Source organism: Hypanus sabinus, chromosome 11, assembly GCF_030144855.1.
Source record: "Hypanus sabinus isolate sHypSab1 chromosome 11, sHypSab1.hap1, whole genome shotgun sequence".
Taxonomy (NCBI): Eukaryota; Metazoa; Chordata; class Chondrichthyes; order Myliobatiformes; family Dasyatidae; genus Hypanus; species Hypanus sabinus.
In genome coordinates this window covers 25,727,364-25,753,406 of record NC_082716.1, presented here as the reverse complement: position 1 = coordinate 25,753,406, position 26,043 = coordinate 25,727,364, and the positions used below count along the sequence as shown (strand labels likewise).

Here is a 26,043-nt window from a genome sequence, read left to right as displayed (position 1 = left end):
ATGGAAATAGACCTTTTGGCCCATTACATCAATGCCAATATTTACTTATACTAATCTCATTTACCTGAACTTGGTTCTCAGTCTATAGTTGGCAATTCAACTGGCCATTGAGATGTTACCTAAATGTTGACTAAATACTTCCTTTCATCACCTCGCAGGTAGTGTATTCCAGATTGTAACCATTCTTTGGTTGAAAAGATTCTTTCTCAGATCCCCTGTGCACGCTCACCATAAACCCATACCCTCTGGTCTTAAAACAACACTACCATTGAAAAGAGTCTCTGATTAGACATGTTGATCAGGTCACCCTTCAGCTTGTTCTGCTCCAGTGAAGCAAATAAAGCCCTTTCTGTCTTCCCTCTCCATATAATTAAAACATTCCATTATTGATGGCTTCCTTGTCGGACTAGCTCAAAAAAAGCCTCCTGGAGGTCTTATAAAAACTCCACCGAGTCTCATTTTTTCACAAAGTAAATACTGAAGCTAAAATCTCCATGCTATTATAAAGATTTATTCTGAACTGCTCTATAGGTTGCCTTCTCTGTCACCTACTGACTTGGGAGGCCTGTATTATAATCCATGCAAAGCAATTGCCCCCATTTCTGACCTCCGTCCACATGGCCTCATTTGTAGAACATTCAAAGATATCTTTATGGCATCATTATGGCAGTGATGATCTCACTAACCAATAATGAACACCTTCTCCTCTTTTATATTCCCTATTATGCCTGAACCTTCGGGACCCTGAAGGGTTACGTTGCTAGTCTTCAGGCAAAATGTCTGATTATTTTCTACTCTATTTGCATTGTCTGTAACTTCTATTTTACCAAAGTAATTGATACTTCTGTATCAATTGTTATCCCTGCAAATCTCAAAGACACATCTCAAAGCAAAGGTCAAACTTTATCTCATGCAGACTCAGGAAAGGGGCAGTAGCATAGCACTATTACAGCACCAGTGACCTGGGTTTGATTCTGCTGCTGTCTACAAGGAGCTTGTACATTCTCCCTGTGACTGAGAGTTTTACTCCAGGCAATCCAGTTTCCCCCACATTCCAAAGACATGTGGGTTAGTCGGTTAATTAGTCACATGGGTGTAATTAGGGAATAAGAGCTCGTGGGCTGTATCTCTTAGGGCAGCGTAGTGCTTAGCACAACGCTTTATAATATCAGCGACTGAGTTCAATTCCTGGCACTGACTCGAAGAAGTTTGTACGTACTCCCCGTGACAGTGTGGGTTTCCTCCCACAATTCATAGACATACCAGTTGGTAGGTTAACTGATTATTGTAATTTGTCCCATGATTAGGCCAAGGTTAAACGGGAGGTGGGGGATAGCTAGGTGGTGTGGCTTGAAGAGCCTGTTTCACAGTGTATCTCAATTAATAAATAAAACAGAATTCTTCAGAGCAGCTTCTCAACGTATATACCATTTTACAATTAAACTTCTGCATGTTTCACTTTCAATTCTATTTTTGAGTTTTCTGACTTGCAAACCACCTTTAATTTCTGCAATTGATTTTAATTAAATTCTATATAATATTGTTGCCCAGCTTTTGTAGCAGCAATCATTAAATAATGAGATTGAACCTTAGCAAATTCAGCAGGTGATTCAGAAGGACAAATATAAGATTTCAGTCTCAAAGTTAGCAATAGGTTGCAAGTTGGAGAACTTGGCTGAGAATGCCAAGCACAGGAATTCAGTTGAAGCTGTAATGGTTTCCACTCTGAATTTCTTGGCATGATCATCAGTTTGAAAGGATTTTTTTTTCTGAGCTATGATTAAACACAGGCAGTGCTGAATCAATACTAGCATTACTTTCACAGCTTTCTATTCAAGTTCTTTCTTCCCCCTCTTAAAACAAGATTCTCTCTTCAAAATTCTGAAAGCACTGGATTCAGGAATCCCAAGAATTAATGCAAGTCTTTTCAAGATGCAATCAATAGGCTATTCTTTCAAGCAAGTAATATCTTTTCTTTTGAATACAGTAACTTAAAAAGTTAACTCGTTCGTTTTTCACAGATGTTGTCTGAAATGCTTAAGTTTCCAGCATTTTCATTTTATTTCAGATAGCTTTGCATTTTTTTAAAATCCCATTATCGAAGATTCTCTCCTGTCATCTCTCTGCTCTAGAAAATAGTCTAGTCTACCGAGTACCTTCTCATTCTCATTCTGCCATTCCAGACACCTATCTAGAAGACTCTTTGCTTTCTTCAACTACACGTGATGAGACCAAATTTAAATGTAAATCACCGGATATGGCTTCATAATATCTGACTCAATTGCAGTATGGAATTTTCTACTGTAGTCAAATTCCCTTTCACTAAATGCCCACTACCATTTGCTTTTCTAACCACTCTGTTGCACTACCATTAAAAACATTTCTGTCAAAGCTCACATTTTCAGCACTTTACACCATCTGCCATGATGGAGTCAGAGAAAGTGAGGGGGAGGAAAGGGAGGAATAAAAACACAAGGTGATAGATGGAATGGTGATGGAGACAAGGGTCGGGAAGTTGGTGAAAGAGATACAGGGCTGGAGAAAGGGGAATCTATTGGAGTATAAAAGTTGCATTGTTTGCTGTGTAACCAAAACTATGTAGTCAGCTTTGTGTTTGCTATTTGCTATGCATGTATATAAAATGTATCCAATTTAGTAGGAGAATGAAATCTCTCTATTGTCTCTGTACTATTGAACACATCAGTGACTTAAGAATGTAGCCAAATAATATGATAATGGTGTGTTAATGAGAGGTAGCCAAGAGATGTAGATTAGAACATGATTAAGTTAATGGGTAGAAACAATAGTGGCTGATGTACTAGTGATACGCAACTGTAGACCGATTGGATATGCTAATGCAACTAAACCAGGAGATTGCTATAAAAAAATGCAATGTACAAGGATCGGTGGGCAATCAGCGACCAGCTCAATGACTGTCTCAGCTTTGATTTGCAAATTAAAGTTTAACCCTTCTTGAAGAATCTTCTGCGTCTCCTGGTCGTTTGTGGGGCACAAGAAACCCATGACAAATCTAATAGGAGAGGACAGATAGGTTTCACCTATCACCTCATGTATCTGTCTCCTCTTGCTCCATCCTCTTACTTTGACTCATCTTTTTTCTCCAGTCCTGCTGAAGGATCTTGGCCCAAAACGTTGACTGTATTCTTTTCCACAGATGCTGCCTGGCCTATTGAGTTCCTCTAGCATTTTGTGTGTGTTACTTGGATTTCCAGTATCTGCAGATTTTCTCGTTTGGATTACTTAGAATCCCACTCACTTAAGTCATCACCAGATCTGCAAATGGTATTTGCTGTGTTCAGCCAAATAGTCGATATAGGGGTGTCACTGTAGTGTAGCAGTTAGTGCGACGCTATTACAGCTCGAAGTTCAATCCCGGTCTTGGAAGGAGTTTGCATATTCTTCCCATCACCACACATCTCCTCCTGGTGCTTGTTTCCAAAGATGTAACAGTTAGGAGGTTAATCAGTCATTGTATAACTGTTCTGCAATTAGACTAGTGTTAAATAGGTGGGTTGCTGGGCGGCACAGATCAACGGATCAGTAGGCCTGTTTCGCACTTTATCTCTAAATAAAATGTCAACACTTAGGGCCCAAGCACTGAACATCATGACACTCTGCTGCTTTCAATCTGTCGACCTGAGCAGGAGCCATTTATTCCCACTGCTTTGTCAACCAATTCTCAAACATATAACCCCCAAATTCATGTGCCCTAAATTTATTCACCAACATCCTGTGTACATCTTCGAAGATGTCTGATTGATTAGTCAAATATGATTCCCTTTTTGCAAATCTAAGCTGAGTCAGCAAACTGTGATAGAAAATCCTTTTATCAATGATATGTTTACAATTAAGATGAAAGTCTAACAGGTAAATCTCACCCTTGTTTCTACATCGTGGAGACACATTTGCTATCCTCTTAACAGTAGTCACCCAGGAGAGTTGCTGTACTGCAGCCATTTGTCTCCTGAACCATCTTCACTCACCTCAGTGCTGAAATGACTTCGCTGCTGCTTATTCACTTTCAGGGACTCTGCAGCTTATGCGCTATGTTGTTTCCTTATTTTTTCCTATTTGCATGACTTGTCCTCTTTTGCATATTAGAAGATTGTCAGTCTTTGATTTTTTGTGGATTTTATTCTGTTTCCTTGTTTTGTGTATGCCTGCAAGATGAATCTCAAGGTTGTAAATGATATACACACTTTGATAATAAATTTGAACTTTGAACAGAGACCATTTCTGAATTTATAGAATTCTATACAGTGATAACTAGAGCATCAGCCACATCTTTCAAAACCCTGGGATGCATATCAGCAAGTCCTTGCGATTTAGCAGGCTTAAGAATCATTTAATTCATCTAGCATTTTGTTTTACTAGTAATGATTACTCCTCTCTTCTATCTGGATTCTTAGTTCTCTAATACCTCCCAGAGCTTTGTATGCCTTCTCCATGAAGTACAGTATTTAATTCCTCAGCCACTTTCTTCCTCATTATAAATCTCCTATCTTTGTATGTGTTCATATTGCTGGCTACTTAAAAATCAAAACTATAGAAATATTTAAACTTTTTATTAAATACTCTTTCACTAGTTTTAAACAGTGACCCATTGCTCTAGATTAGTGGTCGCCAACCCGTCGATCTTTGAGACTTTCCCAGTAGATCCCGAAAAAAAAAAGAAAAATAAATACACAAATACTGTTGGGAGATTGTTTCCAGGTTGTGGGTTTTCAGTTCCGTTCTTTCTGCCCAATATAGCTCCTCTGCACTACACAGTGTAATTCATTGGTCCCCAACCACCGGGCTGCGAGGAAACGATACAAGTCAGCTGCACCTTTCCTCATCCCGTCACACCCACTGTTGAACTTGAACCCATGTGAGGTCATCAGCCGCCTAAACGCAGTGACACACTTGTGCCAGGGATCACAGGTTGACCTCGGGTAACTGGCCAGCGGGAAGTGCCAATGCTACTGGCCTGGGTCGCAGACTGATGGATGCCGCCTCTGAACCTGTTTACCACACCAAGTGTTCGTGGGGAACCCAGTGCTAAAATATCTGCAGATGACCTAATTCGGGTTTCGTAAGTAGCAGAGCAGCTACCTCGCTGCGATCTACTGAAACAAACTTTTGTCGGCTGATAGATCCTACGGGGGGGGGGGGGGGGTGGGTGGGTGGGTGCGTGTCCTGTTGCACTCCTCGCTCGCTCTCTCTGGACTGCGACTGCCGTGACCCTGGCACAGGGACCTCTCCGACCAGCTGCACCTGGCCAAGGCAGTGGGTGGGCGGGAGGCTAGAGCTCGGGCCCGGAGGCTGTCTAATGAGGCAATGAAGCCCTTAAAACTACCTTGAGTCCAAGCACCCTGCACTTATAGACGAACCCACTGAGTTTTATTCCAGCGGAAAAAATGTGAGCAAGCAAGACAGAAGCTAAGTGCTGAGAGCTGCGAAAACTAAACTGCGGAATAGACTGAACATAAGGAACCTGCTTCGAGTATCGCTGTATTCCGGTCGTGACTAACATCCCCCCCCCCCCCCCCCCCCCCCCACCGCCCCTGCCGGCCGGTCCGCGATGAAAAAATGCGTGGGTACCCCCAGCGTTTATGCATTATTTCTACTTCTGGGTTGCGGGGCTTTACTTCCGGTCTTTTCTGCCCCGGTGCGCATGCCTGTAACTAATCGATCTGGGGTCGATCTCGCCTTTCATTAAGGCCGAGGGAGGGGATCTTCGGCTTAAAAAGGTTGGTGACCACCACTCTAGATTCTCAGCATTGAGCATTCTCTGATGAAAACACCATGCTTCAAACAAGACCAATCTGACTCAACTACACTCCAACAGATACAAATTTCTTTTTCTTTCTTTCTGTCTCACAAGGCACTTCACGCATTCAAATTATTAGTCTAATGAAGCTTCTCTGAACAATTTCAAATGCATTACCTTTTCTCAAATATGGTAATGTAGCAATGTGCTACAAAGCTAGAAATAACGACACGCAGTCTGTAAGTTGCACTCCAGACTAGTTTATTCAAACTTCACGGCACTGGCTTTTACGCAGTTCCGTTACCACCCTCTCCGGGCAGACATGACGTCAGAGGTGCATTACAAAAGTCTCTTCCCGCACGTGGGCTTTCTCCCCTTGCTGGTGAAGGCGGCAGCCCAGCACCATTGTGGGGCTGGCCTCTCTGTCGATGCACGCACCATTTTGTGAGCCGGTTCGCCTGTGTAGAAAGTGGGTCACCACATAACCCCCCCCCTTCAGAACAGGTGATACACCCCCCAATGTCCACAGTCTGGATCAGTCTCTGTTTGGGCAGTATGCCTCTGCGCTGCAGTGCCTGAACCTCGACCGGCTGCGCCAAGTCCACATGGCCCAGTTTGAGTTGGTCCACCATGAAAACCTCCTCTTTCCCCCCAATGCCCAGAATGTATGTAGACCCGTCATTCCTGATCACCTTGAACGGCCCCTCGTACAGCTGCTGTAGTGGTGCCTGGAGTGCACCCCTTCGTATAAATACAAACTTAACAGTTCTGCAGGTCTTTGGGTATGCAGGTTGGGATCTATCCATGCCGTGAAGTCGGTACGGGGGCCAGGTTGCTAAGCCTTTCACATAGTCTGTCCAGGACTGCAGCAGGTTCTTCCTCTTGCCCCCCTTGGGGCTGGTATGAACTCTCCTGGGATGACCAGGGACGCGCCATACACCAGCTCGGCCAACAAGGTGTGCAGATCCTCTTTGGGCATTATGCGGATTCCAAGCAGGACCCAGGGAAGCTTGTCCACCCAGTTAGGCCCTTTCAGGCGGGCCATGAGAGCCGACTTCAAGTGACTGTGGAAGCGTTCCACCAGTCCGTTCAACTGTGGGTGGTAGGCAGTTGTGTGGTGTAGCTGTGTCCCCAAAAGACTGGCCACAACCGACCACAGGCTGGAGGTGAACTGGGCGCCTCTGTTGGAGGTAATGTGGGCTGGTACCCCGAAGCGTGCTACCCAGGTTGCAATCGGCGCTCAGGCGCAGGAATCGGCGGTGGTGTCGGTGAGCAGAACCACCTCTGGCCATCTCGTGAACCAGTCTACCATAGTTAGGAGGCCGAAGTTAGGCAGCCGAAGTTTATGTAATTACATCTACAATCCTCTTGGTCACCTCTTCAAAAAAGGAATAATGCTTTTAAGACATGATTTTCCACATACAAAGCTATGGCAATATCACTAATCAGTCCTTGCCTTTCAAAAAAAAGTATCATATCACTGCGAATCCCCTCCAATAACTTTCTCAAGAACCATAAGTGGCTTTTCACATGACAGAATGCATATGCCCCCCCCCCATAGCTCACTTTTATGAATAATTTATGAAGTAGAAAAGTGAGAAAATACTCACCACCTCCGAATAATCAGCTATCTACATTGCACTAGAATCATTTTTGAAGTGTGGTGTCACGATTTCAAGCCAATGCTAGTGTTGAGTCACTCTTGTGTACCCCCTCATCACACCAGCTCTTCCATCTCACTGAAGTTCACTTTCACGTCAATCCCCATATACCAGACCAGGAATTAGTCACCTGACTAATTAGCATGACTACCAGTCAACTAATAGCAACAGTTCTAATCCACACCAACTTGTTAACTAAATGCAAAAAAACCCTGAAAGTTACATCTTAGTTCTCCAGCTTTAAGATAATTAAACTAATTAATTTGAACAAAATTTAACCCCCTTATTCAAAGTCCACACTTGAACCAGGCTCTGTGTACACAAGAACCACCAGATTCAAACCACAAATGCTAACCACGATAAAATAATTCACAACAGCATCATCAACTAATTTTTGGTTGAGACAACTGTCATGAATTACTTTTCATAGCACCTTAGACTTTAGGATAGGAAAAAATATCCGGGATATCCAGTAATGAAATTCCAATAATTTTGAACAGGTCATTGCTAAGAAGCAAGTTTTTAAAAGAGGTTCTTTTGAGAAAGGGTGGAAGCTGCAGCATTGAGATATAATTAATTGAAGCCCAGACAACTGAAAGACCAAAAACAGATGGTGGACTTGAGTTTAGAAAGGGCATGGATGTTTAGAAAACATAAGAACATAAGAAATAAGAGCAGAAGTAAGCCATCCGGCCCATCGAGCCTGCCCCGCCATTTAATAAGATCATGGCTGATTTGTCCGTAAACTCAGCTCCATCTACCTGCCTTTTCCCCATAACCCTTAATTCCCTTACTATGTAAAAATATAACTAACTGTATCTTAAATATATTTAGCGAAGAAGCCTCAATTGCTTCCACAGCTGGAGGGGGTTAGAGGAAAGGGGACAAAATTGTAAAGTTTAAGACTATATTTAAAAAACAGCCCTGTTATTTCACTGAGTTTAAGAGAATTAAAATAGTAGCACAAAATAACAACTTAACCTACAATAAGAACTGACTGAAAGCTTTTATTTATCCTGACTCACGTCTGAATACATGTTTAATACATAAAAACTTAAATCTCACAAGATAATTTAAAATAGAATATAATTTGATTAAGAATCATTAGCAAACGAAAATTATTTACAAATCAGAGAACTTGGTTAAAAAGGCTGAAGTATTATGTCAATGAAATGGGTTTAATTTTTTTAAACTATTGGTTGCTGGGTTAAATAATTTGGTCTGTATTTACCTCCCATTTTATAAAAGCAGCTTTAATTTCCTCTACTAACAAAGATGTGCACTGTGGCTGAAATTTAGTGCAGTAAACCAATTTGGAACAAAGGCAAAATGGTCACCAGAATTCCTTAATGTGTATTGATGTTTTTTAAGAGCCTCCAGGATTCTGATTCAATTGAAAGCAAGGAAAACTGCATGAATGGTCAAGCAGACACCAAGATAATAAATCACAAGCTTGCTTGGGTCACATTGTGAAATTGGAAAAGATGTCACAATGACTAGTCAAATAACAGTTTACAGAATGATAATTTTCAATTAGTATCCCAGACTCTATCATTATCCCTCAACCATTGGCTTCAAGGCCAATAAGTTCCCTGTATCAGATGGCCTGCATTCTAGGATTTTAAAGGAATTGCCTGAAGAGATGGTGGATGAGATGAATGTCTGCTACCAAGTCACCCTGAACTCTGGAGAGTTTTCAAAACCTTGGAAAACAAACATAATGCATTTATTGGAGGTAGACATAAAGCTGTAAACTATAAACAAGATGGTCTAACAAGTTACAGGGAATGTTGAAATATTCATATACAGTTGCAAGAAAAAGTTTGGGAACTCTTTGGAATGACCTGGTTTTCTGCATTAAAATTATTCATAAAATGTGGTCTGATCTTCATCTAAGACACAGTCATAGACAAACACAATCTGCCTAATTAATAAAACACGAACAATTGTACTATTTCTTATCAATTACGGTTTAGGTTCAAAAAAGTCAGTGAACCTCTGGGGTAATGCCTTCTACAAAAGCTACTTGGAGTCAGGTGTTCCAATCAATGAGATGAGATTGGAGGTGTAGGTTGTAAAGGTGCCCTATCCTAAAAAAAGTCAGTTTTCTGACAGAGCCCACTCTTCAAGAAAAATCTATTTATGCACATCAAGCCTCAATCAAAACAACTTTCAGAGGACCTTAGATTAAGAACTGTAGAGACACATGAAGCTAGAGAAGGCTACAAAAGCATTTCTAGGAACCAGAGTGCTCATCAGTCCATAGTAAAATAAACTGTCTACAAATGATGGAAATTTAGTGTTGTTGCTATTTTCCTTAGGAGTAGGTGCCCTGCAAAGATCACATCAAGAGCACACTGAGCTCTTGTGAAAGGTGAAAAAGAGCCCAAGGGTAACAGCAAAAGACCTGCAGAAATATCTAGAACTTGCTAAGGTCTCTGTTCATGTGCCCACTATATAAAAAACAAGAACGGTGTTCATAGAAGGACACAACAGTGGAAACCACTGCTCTCCAAAAAAAATATTGCTGCACATCTCAAGTTTGCAGAAGACCACTTGGATGTTTCACAACACTTCTGGGACAATGTTCTGTGGACAGATGAGACAAAAGGTGAACTTTTTTGGCAGAAATGCACAATGGAATGTACTATGCTTGGAGGAAAAAGGGCACTGTACACCAACTCTGAAGCCTCATCCCAATTGTGAAGTGGAAGGAGCATTATGGTTTGGGGCTGCTTCAGGGCCTGGACAGCTTGCATCTTACAGGAGAATGTCCGGGTAGCGGTGCATCACCTGAAGCTTAATAGACAGCAAGATAATGATCCAAAAAACACAAGAGTAAATCAACAGAATGGTTTCAAAAGAAGAAAATTCATGTTTTGGAATGGCCAAATCGGAGTCCAGACCATTACCCAATTGAGATGCTGTGGCATGACCTGAAGAGGGCTGTTCAAGCAAGGTACCCCAGAGACAATGATGAACTGAAACAGTTTGGTATGGAGGAATGGTCTAACATTCCTCCTTGCGTTATGCAAGTCTGATCAGCAGCTACAGTAAAACATTTGGTGGAAGTTATTCCTGCTAAAAGAGGTTCTATTCACATACTATTTCTAGCCTGGACTGTGAAAGATTAAACAAAGAGTTCAAAAAAACATGAAAAATACAAATGTTTGTGTTATTAGTTTAGGCAGATGATGCTTGTTGATTAGAAGAATACTCATAAAATGTAGTCAAATTAATACAGAATACCAGGTAATTGCAAGGGGTTCACAGATTTTTTCTTGCAACTGTATATAGCATGATTGTAGCAGGATTGTAGCCCAAATCTATCATGCCCTATGAGACTGCACCAGCCCCGTGTACAGTTCTGGTCTCCCTGAAACACTAGAGGTAAAAGAGTCAGAGCAAAAGTTCATCAAATTTATCACTAATTGTAGGGTGTTACTCCAGTAGATAGGCCTACACCAAAGATAGATTACAGAAGCACAATTATACAGCAGTACAAGATGATTGATTACCCCAGTATAAACAGTGATACTCCCAGATGGCCTGACAGGCAGAGAAAATGAACATCAGTTTCAGAATAAGGTTTCTTATGTTTAAGTCAGTGGAAGATTTCTTCCTTCAAAGTGTTTTGACCCTTTGGAATGCTCTATTACAATATGCTGCAGGAGCAGGGTCATTGCATATATTCAATGAAGAGATGGACAGACAAGTGCATGAACAAGTAGCATGGGAAGACACTGAGAAATTAGCACTTATATTCAACTGTGATTTTATTAAGTAATAAACATAACACAGATTTTTACTGTGGTATCATGAACTCAAAATTTAAGTTCAAAGGAATCAAATAAATGAAACCTACATGAATTGGAGTTAGTTCACACTCAAAGAAAGATGCCAATTACCTCATCCCCAGAACAACATGCAGTCCCTCAAAGCATTCCAAATTGAGCTATCTCCAGCAAATTCAGCAATACCTTTCCTCCAATACAAAACAAAGTGAGAAAGCTCACTGATAAAAGCAGTGATCAGTTCCATTCCTAATTTCTCATCTAACAAAGCATTGTATGCCAGCATACTGCAAGACTGTCAATATTCCATTTTAGACTTGAACATGAAAAACAACATTCAGTGACAGACTATAACTATATGGAATGAGATAATCTTCCCTCAATAATTTAATGACTTAACTATCAAAATACAGCTTGTCAAAACCAGACCAGTTATATAACTGCAGCACTAACTGGAACAAATTAGAGGCTAATTTCTGGTATTTTGTGGCTAATAACGCATCCCATTTCCCCACCTTAAGGGCAAGTCCAATTATACTGAAACAATGCAACAACACACATAAGAAGTTCATTTGACCGACAACCTTTCGTCAAACTATCAAAATATACATTTGCTCCATTTCTAAATCACCGTGCACAAACAAGACCCTACACTGCATCAACTTGCAGAATTCCTTGAACATTTTCCAAACTACAACTATTACATACCGTGACAAGGGCAAAATGCACAAAAGCACCATTAACTCATGCACAGATTTGGAACTCTATTGGCACTTCTTTATGATAACTGAATCAATGTCTTGAACATTGCAGAAGTTCAAAGAATGTTATTAATCACCTTCACATAAAATTAAGGATGGCCTCCTCATTAATGACTGCATTCAGAACCAGAATCAGGCTTATTATCACCAGCATGTGTCGTGAAATTTGTTAACTTAGAAGCAGCAATTCAATGCAATACATAATATGGAAGAAAAAAATAATATATAAATAAATAAATCAATTAGAGTATATGCATATTCAATAGTTTAAAAATTGTGCAAATACAGAAAAAAGTAAGGCAATGTTCATGGGTTCAATGTCCATTTAGGAATCAGATGGCAGAAGGGAAGACGCTGTTCCTGAAATCACTGATTGTGTGCCTTCAGGCTTCTGTACCTCCTACCTGATGGCAAGAACAAGAAAAGGGCTTGCCCTGGATGCTGGAGATCCTTCATAATGGACCAGAGGGCACAACGCAGAATAGAAACACTTCTCTTTAGAGGAGGAATTTCTTTAGCCAGAGGGTGGTGAAACTGTTGAATTCATTGGTACTGACAGTTGTGGAGGACTTGGCATTGAGTATATTCAAAGCAAAAGTTGATAGGTTCTTGATTAGTCAGGGAATCAAAGGTTATGAGGAGAAGGCAAGATAATGGGGTTAAGAAGGAAATAAATCAGCTATGATAGAATGGCACAGCAGACTGGATGTGCTGAATAGCCTAATTCTGCTCCTATGTCTTATGATCTGTAGCTAATCCTCGTGGTCTAGAAGTGACAAAAATGTTAATACTACTGTATCTGCAAAATCATTGAACATTCAGGAGTCATTTAACTCCATCCAATAAATCTATTCTACACTTCGCAAGATTAATTATTTTGCACTAAAACCGCAGTACCAGTGGTGAGGATGGTGAAGGTTTGGTCAAGGGAGGTAGAAAACCATTTCCAGGATTGCTTTGAATCAGTGAACTAGACTACATTCAGGGATTCATCTTTGGATCTAAATGAATATGCTACGGCTGTCACCGACTTCATCAAGATGCATGCGGACAAATGTGTGATTTCAAGAACATAGTAAGCCTTCCCAAACAAGCAGCTATGCATGAACCAGGAGATTCACAATCTGCCGAGGGCTAGATTTGTGACATGACATTCAAAACAGGTGATTAGATTAATTACCTTAATTTGTCACATGCACATCGAAACATAGTGGAATTCATCATTTTCAAAAAATCAAATCAGCGAGGATCATGTCAGGCAGCCCACAAATGTCACCATGCTTCTGGTGCCAACATGGTATGTTCAAAGTTCACCACCTCTAACCATACATCTTGAAATGTGGGAGGAAACAGGAGCACCCAGAGGAAACCCATGCCATCATGGGTCGAACCTTACAGGCAGAAGAGAAAAATGAATCCCCATTGTTGACCCCTGGTGCTGTAAAGCAGTGCTCTAACTGCTATGCTACCATACTGCCAGAATATCACTGGGCCACTGAGAGAGATTGGAGGCAATTCTGAGCAAAGATAGTTAGAATCAGATATATGACAGCTGTGGCAGGGTTCATATGCCATTACTTCCTAGAAGGCAAAACCTAACAGCAAAAATGGCAGCGATGCTTCACACCCTGACAAGCTCAACACCTTTTATAGACTATTTGAAAGGAAAAGTAACACTACATCTGTGCAAATTCCCACAGCATCCAACAACCTTGTAAATCAATGTCTCAAACATCCTTTAAAAGGGTGAATTCTTGTAAGAAATCAGGCCCTGATGGTGTACCTGGCCAGGTACTGAAAGCCTGTGACACCCACTGGCGGAAGCATTCAAGGATATTTAGAAGAATGAGAGGAGATCTTATAAAAACATAAACATTTATGAAAGGGATAGATAAGATAGAGGCAGGGAAGTTGTTTTCACTGGTAGGTAAGACACAGGTGAAATAGGAGACATAGCCTCAAGATTCAGGAAAATAGATTTAGGATGGAGATGAGGAGGAACTGCTTTTCCCCCAGAGAGTAGTGAATCTGTTGAATTATCTGCCCAATGAAGCAGTGGAGGCTACCTTAGCAAATATATTGAAGACAAGGTTGGATAGATTTTTGCACAGTTGGGGAATTAAGGGTTATGGGGAAAAGGCAGGTAGGTGGATACGAGTCCATGGCCAAATCAGCCATGATCTTGTTGAATGGTGGAGCAGGCTCAACGGGTCAGATGGCCGACTCCTGCTCCTATTTCTTATGTTAAGAGATTCTTATGTTCATTTTCAATCTCCCACTGCTGGATTCAAGGTTCCAATTTGCTTTAAAAAGAGCAGCAGAACAATGACTACCATCCAGTAGCACTCAGTTCAACTGTGATGAGGTACTTCAAGAGGGAAGTTATAGCTAGAATTAACAACTGCCTGAACAAGGACCTAGACCCACTGCAATTTACCTACTGGTGCAACAGTTCAGTAGCAATCTCACTGGCTCCTCACTACCTTTGAAGCACCCAGACAACAGCAAATTACACGTCAGGTTACTGTTTACAGATTACAGTTTTGAGTTCAACACCATCATTCCCTCAGTACTATTACCAAGTTTCAAAACCGAGGCTCTATCTCCTCCAAATGGATTTTCCACTTCCTTATTGGGAGAACACAGTCAGTATGAATCAGTAACAACATCTTCTCATTGACTATCAACAGATATGCACCCCAAGCCCACTGCTCTACTCACACTACACTCATGACTATATATCTTAACACATGTTGAACACGATAAACTTACAGATGATACCACTGCTATGGTGAGGAGGCTGACAGGTGTGAAATATATCAACAGATTGAGTGGTGTCACAACAACTTCCCATTCAAGATCAGCAAGATTACAGAAATGATTGTGGATTTCAGGAAGGGGAAATCGGGAGAATACATACTAGTTCTTATTGAGAATCAACAGCAGAAAGGGTAAGCAGCTTCAAGTTCCTGAATGTCAACATACCAGAGGATTTATCCTGGGTCCAGTACACTAACACAGTCATGAAGCAGGCACACCAGTGGATCTACTTTGTTAGGAATTTGATGAGACTTGACATGTCACCAGAGTCTCACAAATTTCTGCTGATTGCATCACAGTTTGGTATGGAGCCTCCAATGCAGAGCCTGAGATCACAAGAGGCTGCAGACGGCTGTGCACTCAGCCGGCTCCATCATTAGCACAACCCTCACAGTCAGAGGACATCTTGAAGAGGTGGTACTTCAAGAAGGTGAGATCCAATATAAAGGACTCTCACCATCCAGGACATGCCCTCTATGAGGGAGACAGTACAGGAGACTGAAGACCCACAATCAACAATTTAGGAACAGCTTCTTCTCCTCTGCCATCTGGTTTGAGTAACTCTTACAAAAAGCCAATATTTGCATGATGCTTAAATGATCACTTTTTATATACACTGTTCATGTATAATTTAGAAACAAACGTCTACAGCTTGGCTGAAAAGTTGTGCAAAAAGTAAATATTAAAAATCACTTTTGGGAAATAAACTGAAAGGAGAAATACAGGGAACAAGACTTTTAAAAAGGAAAAGTAACTCTTAAAGGATATACCAAAACTAGGGTGCTAAAGGGAAACAAGGGCAATTACAAAAATAAACAGAAACCTCGAGAGAAAAGCAGCAAAATGATGACTGCTATATTCACATCTCTGCACAATCAATTCCAGCTTTGTAAGTTTTAGATCAAGCAGTAACTTAATCAACTTTAAAACTGGAGTGGACCCAATAAACTGTTGCAATGAACAGAAAGAACTTATCCCTTACTGGCTTCTGATTTTCTGCGGCTCTAACAGGTTTGCCTTGGCAAGAATTTTCTTATTTATCAATCAGACATTCAGACTTTCAAGCTCCATTCAAAAATATAAATAATTTATACTGATACTTAGAGATCTAGGTAAGTTCTGCACTGCTGATGTACTGTCCACTGGATGAAATGCATACCCAAGCTCAAAAGGAAACATTGCTGTCCATATCATAACTCCATTTACTTCCAATCAAGGCGCTTTCCGCACTTATTGGTCAAAGTTGGTTCCAGATCTGGAAGCTAAAACTTGTCAGCTACCTTACTGGATTTGCATTCTGAAACATTTTTCAGCCATACAATCCTCTGAAATTATTCTCCTTGAACTCCGATTTCTGCATATTCTCAACTTACAATGCATGCCAATGGGTCAGGGTGCCTGTTTTGCCTGCTGCTCCACAACGTTTATTCAGCTCTGCGCTGAACTGAGGCTGTAGGCTGCTCTAGCTCCAATGATGCCTGGCTTCACGACTTTAGTAAAACTTCAGCTCGGAATACCGTTTGCTTTTATTGTTTGCATGGCTTGTGTTTTTTCTCCCTCTGTGCTTTGGGTGTTTGACAGTCTTCTTTCTAAATGGGTTCTTTTGCATTTCTTTATTTTGTGGCTGCCTGTAAGGAGATGAATCTCAAGGTTGTATAATGTATACAAACTTTGATAGTAAATGTATCTTGAACATATTTTGTGGACTGTGATGACCAGAACTCCAGCGATCAAATATTTAAGGATCACAGCAAGGTGACAATAAATACATTGCTCCTATTAGTTAGTGATGAGCCCAAACTCATGATATATGAAAAAGAACAGTTTAACTAAATCTCTTTTACAGAGAATATAAAATTATCTGCCAAAACACAAGTAATGAATCGTTTGAAATAAATAAGGTAGCTTTAAGTACAATGGGAATTGGGTGACCGCTATACAGAATTAAAAATCGGACTACTCATTTGAGACTGAAGGGACATGAGCATGTATAACAGCACTGGGATGAGAAAACTAAAACCTCAGCCCTCACATTACACTGGGATTGCAGAGTGAAGCCACATCCACCAGCATATATTCAGAGTCTAGACTGACATCTAATAATTTATTATACTGTAATTTATCCTCTACTGTGCCTATTGTCTTGTTTATTAATTATTGCATTGCCCCGTTTTGTGCACCTTATGTAGTCCTGCGCAGGTCTGTAGTCTAGTGCAGTTTTTATGTTGTTTTACGTAGTCCAGTGTAGCCTTGTGCTGTCTCACATAGTCTAGTGTAGTTTTGTGTTGTTTCATGTAGCACCAGGGTCCTGGTTGTTTCACTTTTACTGTGTACTGTACCAACAGTTTATGGTCGAAATGACAATAAACTTGATCTGACTTGATATGCCTCAATTTATTTACCATAGAATTTATTAAGAATGAAGATAAACCTATGACATTGACATTTATCTATTACAGCTTTACAAATAATGTAAATATAAGCATGTTTACAAACAGCAACAGCAAATTCTCTGACCTCAGGTAAATTACATTTTTTCTACATTCTGCTATCACACCCTCCCTTGAAATAGCTGAAGTATCTTGCAATGTTTCTTTTAAAATACCACCAACTCACCAAACAGGTAAACTTTACCAGAGGCAGGCAGACTACATAGGAATTCGGCACAAATTTCACAACTGGACAACCACACCCTCCCTTTAAACAGCTTAAAAAATTGGTAAATATATTCAACAAAATATGTATTGACAACAGACAATAGGTGCAAGAGTAGGGCATTCAAGCCAGCACCACCTTCACTGTGATCATGGCTGATCATCCACAATCAGTACCCCATTCCTGCCCTTCTCCCCATATCCCTTGACTCCGCTATCTTTAAGAGCTCTATCTAACTCTTTCTTGAAAGCATCCAGAGAATTGGCCTCCACTGCCATCTGAGGCAAACCTGTGAACTTGACCAGGGGCAGTCTGACCATATAGGAATTCAGTACAACTCCTCCATTCTCTTAGAACTTTTGACTCAAAGCAACCCTTGAGACAGTTTCCCAGATGTGGTTAAAATGCATACATCAGGTTATCAGGGCATCTTACTACAATGCAGTGCAATTAAGCACTGGGCATTATATCAAATTAACTGCACCCCCCCCCCCCCAGAATTAAGTCTTACAGCCAACTCTCCAGTGTTGTGATAAATACACTGAGTTACTAAGTTTTTCTCTGTAGTTGTCTGAATTTCTGCATACTGTATATCGCAGAACAGTACAGCACAGGCCTCTTAGCCTACATTTGCTGAACCAATTGAACTAATGATATCTAATGCTTTCTGCCTGCACATGGTCTGTATTCCTCCACTCTCTGCCCATTCAGGTACTTGAGAGCCATTAAACACCACTATTGTATCTGCCTCAACCACCATGCCCCGCAAGCATTCCAGGAATCCACTAGTCTTTGTAAAATAAAACTTAACATCTCATTTGAATTTTCTCCCTCTCACCTTAAACATGTATCCTCTAGTATTAGACATTTCTATGTTGGGAAAAATATACCAACTATCTACATCCTTACATAGATATATCCTCTTATATCCCCAAGTGTTTTACTTTAATATGACATTTCAAACATTCATAAATGTTTTCCTCCAGTCCCCACCTTTATCTTCACCAACTGCACCCTAGATATGCAACAGAAGACCAGGAAAAACTAATGAACTTGGCTAAATTATCAGTCATGAAAACAGTAAAAGCAACACAAAAACAATTTTAACATTACTGAAACAAGAGTTGAAGCCATAACGGGCTATCTCCCCTGAAATCTGCCAGCCTTCTGAATATCTCCAATACTTTGCTTTAATTTCAGATGTACAAACACAGAAGTTTGTTTTTAGTTCCAAGTATATATAGTACAACAAATAATCTGGTGAACGAATTCGGCAAGGGGGTGTGTGTGTGTGTAAACTGTAGAGATTTCGGTACGGAAAACCAGTGACCAATCAACTGGCTGGAATATTCAAGGACATCTTCAACCTCCCACTGCCGCTCTCCAAGAGTCCCACCCGTTTCAAAAAGGGCATCGTTCTCGTATTCAGTAAGAACAGGACGAGCTGCCTCAGTGACTATTGCCCAGTAGCACTCATACCTACAGTAATGAAGTGCTTCCGGAGGTTGATCATGGCTAAGGTTAACTCCTGCCCGAAGAGGACCTGGACCCGGTGCAATTCGCCCTCCGCCACAATAGATGCAATCTCACTCTGCTTTGCAACACCCTTGACCACCGCAGGACGTAGGTCAGGCTACTCTGCAAGTGATTCTGATTTAGAGCCACGTCCTTCCCTGCACACTCCGACACGGACTGCTTGCTGTCCGACCCGCAGCAGACCCCGGCGTCTAGAATCGCCTGCGTCTCGAATGTAAGGCAGCAGCACCATTATAAGTAATCTGAACAGCTCGGACAAGCACAGCGATCGCGGCAATCAGAGTTCAACAGCGTCCCCCGCAAACTTTGCCCGCTCCTGGGGAAGTTGTGGCAGGTTGCCCCGGGCGCCGCGGCGACCTGACTGAGAGGACCGGCGGTCAGCCCAGGGCTCCCCAGGGTCGGGGGGGGGGGTAACAGCAGCTTTCCACCCCCACCCACCTCACCTTACTGAACACCTCCAGGTCGTCGTCATCCTCCTCGTCGTCGGCGAAGCCCAGCACGCCCTTGGAAAGCGAGTGCGGAGCCAGCCGGGGCATTTTGACACCCGCCGCCGCCACGGCCGCCGCGCCGTCGTCCATCATCCCGAGGGGCGCGGGGAGGAGGGGCGCGACCCGTTCGGAATGTCCTCCTGCGCAAGCGCAGCTCGGCTGCCACTCAACCGGACGTGACGTCTCTCCCCACCACCAAAAAGGCGGAGATTGAGGGAGCACGCCGGCTGCCCCCCCCTGCGCGCATGCGCACCTGCTCATCCTCAGCCCGCATGTTAGTCGAGAAGGATGTCTTTGTGACTCGATGCGGAGCGACTCCAAATCACAGCGCATGTTTCCTAAAACACGTTCAAGAGGCAAAACGAAAACAAAAATCATGCTGTTTAGATTCCGATTAATTCATTCATCACGTGTACAATGAAATCGTTCTCTGAACTGGTGGTTGTTGGAACCCAAGTATCCAAAGTGAATAAAAATGGTATTTGTTGGAAACGAAACGTCAAAAAAAATTAATAAAGTGTTAGCTCACCTACATGCAATTAGAGTTATAAAGTTACGTGGTAGTGCAATCACTTAAGTAAGATATTCTCTTAAGCGGTTGTCTATTGGCTGTAGAGGTGGACCTAGGATCCACATATCCTGGGCCAGTGTGGACACAAGAAGTAAGCTGTGGCTGTGGTTAGTGGTTGGACCTTTTGGATGCTCAGGCTCTCACAGTCAGTGCTCGCTCTCTGCAACACACAGTGGAGGTCACCCACAGCACAGCTCCCTCTTGAACAGATTTTCTCTAGGCACAGCTATCGAGTGCAATGTCTTCCCAGTTTTTAGATATAATACTGAACTTCATACTAATTTTGACATTATCATTGTAGCATTTCTTTTGCCCACCAGAGGCTTGGTAACTTTCTTTCAGCTGGGAGTAAAAGATCTATTTGGGGAGACATGAGTTAGGCATCTAAATGACATGATCTATCCATTGGAGTTGGCTGGTTGGGTGAGAGAACATGTGACTTTTTGACATTCAAAATAAGAGCCAGTAGCCTATATGCCTTGGCAAAAGCTTTCAGTATACATTGGAAGTCTTCAGACCTATTATGCAGGACAGCACCTTAGAGTTACACAGCACAAAAACAGACCCTTTGGTCCAACTCAACCATGCTGACCAAGGTAGCTTTATGAAATCGTCTGATTTGTCTTCTTTTGGCCCATATCCTAATGACGAACCTGTCCAAATGTCTTTTAGCTTTTGCAATTTTACCCTGCTACTATGAAAACAAAATAATTTGAAAAAGGTAGCTTCATTGTACGTGGATCTGAATGTGAAGCAATTGTCAGTGAACACCCCCATTTCCCGTATTACAAGGAAGACCACTAAGGCATAACAGCCTTAGTTTAATATGCACTCTTAGAATGACAACTGCCATGGGAGCTACCAAAAAATAAAAACCACACTGAATAAGTTGAGATATTAGTGAACCATTAGAGGAACTGAAGTTGATTGGGCCAAGGGCAGAAAATTTCCTGTTTATCCTGGTGTCTCATAACTTCATACATTTCATTCAAGTTTCCCTTCAAGCTCCTTTCTACCAAAAACACAACTTCACTACGACCAACCTTTCTTCGTGGTTCCATTTTCCATAATTTTATTCTAGTCCTGGCAGCAAACTCATAAATATCATTTCCAGTGGAAACAAGTATTTCCTATAGGACAGTAATCAGAATACTATACTCAAATATCATATTAAGCATTTTATTAAATCTTATGTTAAATTCTTTGTTCTTATAATGTATAGTCCTACAGAATCTGATTGCCTTGTGACGCATTAACCTTAAAAAAGTTGAAATAGGATGCAGAGCCTGCAGGAGTTGAAGTTACAGATTGGTGTAACTAGGGGACAGGCTAACAGACAACTAGGATAAATGGTTCATTTTTGGGTCAGCAATCAGTAACCAGTGGAAAAGGTAGTATTTGTAGGGGTTGGTATTTGGGCCTCAATTGTTACTGACTCAAACAACCTGGATAAGGAATCCCAATGTACTGCAGGTTATCCACTTGTGAAAGAAGAAATGAAAAAGTCAATTCCCCTCCCTCCCACCATTTTTTTAAAATTCTAGCAACTACCCCCTTCATTTCCAGTCCTGAAGAAGGGTCTCGGCAGAAATTGTCGACTGTTTATTCATTTCCTGACCTGTTGAATTCCTCCAGCATTTTGTGTGTGTTGCTTTGGATTTCCAAAATCGCAGAACTTTGCATGTTTAAAATGCAAATTATTATTTAAATTGAGTGAGACTACAAAAACACTGAGGTAAAACGAAATGTGTGTGAAATACAAAAGATCTGCTTGTGTGCAGCAAGTTGGCAGGAAGTCTAATGGCATGTTAGCCTTTATTGTAGTAGTAAAAGTAGGGAATAGTAGCATATTTACAGGATGCTGCTTAAACTACACCTGGGGCACTGTACACAGTTTTGATTTTCATAAAGAAATCAGTATCCGGTTTCTGGGATGAATGAGTTGACATATGAAGAGAGCTTGGATTAATATGCATTGTGTACAAATATTCATGGAAAGTAACACAAGTTGGTTTATATCCTAAAAGTCATAGTGTCATAGATCACTACAGTGCAGAAACAGGCCACTTGTCCCATCTGCTCTGTGTGGAAATTATAAACTTAATAGTTTAATAGGGGACATTCATCAATATTAACACTAGCAATTATTCCTACCTACCTGGAAATAAGCATTGCCAGAATTGTGTGTGAATATTAATAGATGGGAATATACTTATTAGCTAATAAATTTGTATATAACATGCACGTGACTTTATTCTAATCAGGTCAGTCATGATTTCCTTTTTTTGAAAATATCGCTACGTCAATTTCCTTTGATGCTCCACAGGTGTTTGCACTTAATAGGTTACACATTTAATGGCATATCTCAATGGCATATGTAAATATAGTAAATATTTTAACAGGATATAATGAAAGAATGCTTTTAATGTGCCTTGAAATATCTCCAGTTAAATATCATCCATTGCCTCCATATCATCCCCTATCCACTAGATGGTGCTGTTGTATAGGTTTGCTTTGCTAAACAGCTGCTTTTCAATATCTGCCCTGTGATTCTTCAAGATGAACCAATGAAAAACTATTAATGACAAGTTTTAATAAAATTTCCACATACTTATTTTTGAAACTATTAATATATTATTGAAACTTGTTGAATTATTAATATAAAATATTTATTCAGTTGTATTCATTTGGGATAGGCCATCTCATTTGTTTGTTCATCGAAGAAAAAGAAGAACAATACATTTTACAAAGTTGTGAAGGCTTGCTAATGATAACACAATTAAAGAGGCATGGAGTGTATTTACCTCTGGAGTATAATTAAATAATTATGATATCTTTGGGAGAGTAATTGAAGAAAAATTCTAGAGATAAAAGAAATCAGTTTTTGTTATCACCTTTAAAGATTTCACACATATAAAACAATAATACTCTCAGAAAACACTAGCTAATAAAAATATATGTCTGCATACTATAATAACACTTCGACTGACATTCAGTGATGACACTGTCAAGATAAAAATTATCTCAGGAATCTAATGCTAATTCTGCAGATGTGTGTTGATTTTTTTATTTGGTAATTCATATGAATTCCTAATTTATATTCTGCCAATTATAAAGGAAATCATTTGACCAACATAATATGAATATAATAACAGTATACATGTATCATAAAGAAATCAAAAGAAGTAATTGCGTGTATTAAACTGCTTTCTCCATTTTCTAAGATTATTTATAATTTAATAATAATATTTGAGAATTTAAATAAAATACAAATTTATGGGAAGTTTTCTCTGGTATTATATAATTTAAGCTTTCAATGACATTTGTCTACAACAATAGCTATAGGGACTAATTTCAAGTGGTCCTTTAAAATGCTGAAATGTGATTCAGTGCTTTATTTTTTTGAATTAAATTTGGAATCCGAACTTGGAGAGAGGTACAGTAACAAAGGAGAATAATTTTACTGCAGGTTATATCTTACAAAACTCACATATGAAGTTGAAATATGCATTCCACATGAAGTAGTGATATTGGGGTTACAATTCATCTTAGGCAGTAGTTGTACACAGATGGTGGTCTGGAAACTATGACATAAAATCATCAGTGTTGTCTGTGGTCAAGCATGGGCCAGAATGACCATTTTTCTCATTGGATGCTGATGTTGGGTGCCATTCATTCATCATCACACATTCACATCACATGGCCTTCAGGTTTGCAGGGAAAGAGGATCGGTGGTCGGAGGTCTGATTGGGGCATTCCAAGGAGAGAAGAGCGATTGGCCAATCAGTGGAACAAAACCTGAGCTGGGGAAAAGAGCAAATATGGATTTAGTTCTCTGTTGGGAAGTACAGGCATGGTTGGCTGGATGTCTAGGGTTGTAGTTGCAATGGGGCCAATAATGACTAACAATTCAAGGCCAAAGGGAAATAGGGAGGGAGGTGGGCTAGAGTAAGTCCTGGGGCTGGGCAAATGTGGCCATCAACTTTGAACATTGAACAATGTGACCACTACAATATCACCTGCTTCGCAATAAGGTAACAGCCTTGACAGAAATCAAATTCAGAATCAGATTTAATATCCCCAATGTATGTCATGAAATTTGTTGCTTTGTGGCAGCAGTACAATGTAATACATAAAAATATAACAAATTACAATAAGAAATACATGAAAATTTAAATAAATAATTAGTACAAAAGAGCAAAAATAGTGAGGTAGTGTTCACGGATTGATTCATTATTCATTCAGAAATCTGATGGCACAGGGGAAGAAACTGTTGCTAAAATGTTGACTGTGTGTCTTCAGGTTCCTGTACCTCCTCTCTGATGGTAGCAAAAAGAAGACAGATAATTGAAAATAACATCAAGAATAAAGGCCATTACTTTCTTTTAAACTCTCTTCTAATGTCTGCATTAGATTATCTAGCAACAAGGTTATGCATTCACATCTTATTTTGGGGACTAGTGCACAAAGATGAATCTGATAGACCAATGTAACATTGAAAGAATGATATACTGTAGGACCACCATCTTTCAAAAGAATGCAATTGAACATATAAATACATTGTGGTTGTATTCAACAACAAATTTCTTTTGAACTTACAGTCCTTTAACATCTTGGACTACCTTTACTGTGCCCATAGTCTGTTTTTTTTATCAGTTATGCTATTGTTTGCACTGTTGTAACTATATGTTGTAATTATGTGGTTTTGTGCAGATCTTGTAGCTTTAGTTTTTGGTCTTGTTTGTCTGGTGGATTTGGAGCTCCTTTCCGGGGAATGCGCTAAGACGGTAGTGCGATATTAATACGCAGCAGCCTCTCCGGACTCTGGATTGGGGATTGCCAAACGTTATGTGGATTTTCTAGTGTAGTCTGTTTTGTCATATGCTTTTGTGATATCATTCTGGAGGAACGTTGTCTCATTTTTTAACTGCATTGCATTTGTGGTTTCTAAATGACAATAAACTGAATCTGAATCTGAAATAGAGGATTACTCCTGTGTTCTGGGCAAAATATCTTTTCAACTGAAAGGTATTACATGTTTCTTTTTTTTTAAAATCAATTTTGTAAATGTGTATGTGAAAATTAACTGCTCCTACATCAGAGACTACCCCGTAAAAGCATTAAATTGATGATAATGTGCTTTGGGACATCCCGGAATTTTACATATGTCTTTTAAATACCAATCTTCCTCTTTTGCTTACACTCTCTTCTCGGGAAAGCACAATAACAAAAAGATGACCTTTGCTCAATTTTTCAGAGCATTAGCACCGAGTGAAGCACTTGGAATTGCACCTCAGAAAACCTTTGCAAGGAACATGATGTTGCCTTGGTGATATTGAGCTGATTGTTGGCGTTATTCATGCTGGGCTCTGAGGGGACTTGGTGCATCATTGCTAGTATGTTAACAAGCACAGTGGTCTTTAGTTGCACGCAACTGAATGCTAACACAGTCAGAACCAAATTTGCCAATTTTTATAGGAGCGCCGTTGAGTGTGACCTGACCAGCTGCATCACCCTCCAGTACGAGAATTGCAAGGCATCTGACCACAAGACCTTACAAAGGATTGCAAAGACTCCTGGGAGGTTCACTGGGGTCTCTTCCACCCATCTGAGGGCTCTTAGCATTGTCAATGATACCTCCAATCTGTTCAGGAGTCACTTTAACACACTACCATCAGGCAGGTGGCACCATTGCATTTGGAGAACAACTGCTATTATAGGGAACAGCTTCTTACCCCAGGCCATGAGACAGGGGTAATTCCCTGCCTCCAACCAGGTCTCACGACATATGAAGCGAGAGTAGCGTTATACGGTTTATTTTCTAACATATCATAAATACACCATATTGTTTGTTAATTTATTTGTGATAATATCACTTTACATTTTGCGTGTGAGTCACATGTATTGTAAGTGAACCTCGGTCCAGAGGAATATTGTTTATTTTGACGGTATACATATCTGTGGCAAAACTATCAATGAACTTC

General features: G+C 40.4%; 1 protein-coding gene across 3 annotated transcripts in view; it reads right to left on the bottom strand.

Annotated features, from left to right (window-relative positions):
- The window catches only part of snx7 (sorting nexin 7), a 63,591-nt gene extending 43,926 nt beyond the window's left edge, over nucleotides 1-19,665 (bottom strand). The window contains exon 1 of one of the 3 annotated variants that reach the window (XM_059983964.1): nucleotides 19,444-19,665. In XM_059983964.1, the coding sequence (XP_059839947.1) occupies nucleotides 19,444-19,581 (138 nt within the window). In that variant the 5' untranslated portion in view covers nucleotides 19,582-19,665. Of the gene's footprint in view, nucleotides 1-4,004; nucleotides 4,140-19,443 lie in introns of those variants that run through there. The other 2 variants (XM_059983963.1, XM_059983965.1) reach the window with 2 other exon arrangements.
- Nucleotides 19,666-26,043: the final 6,378 nt, after the last annotated feature.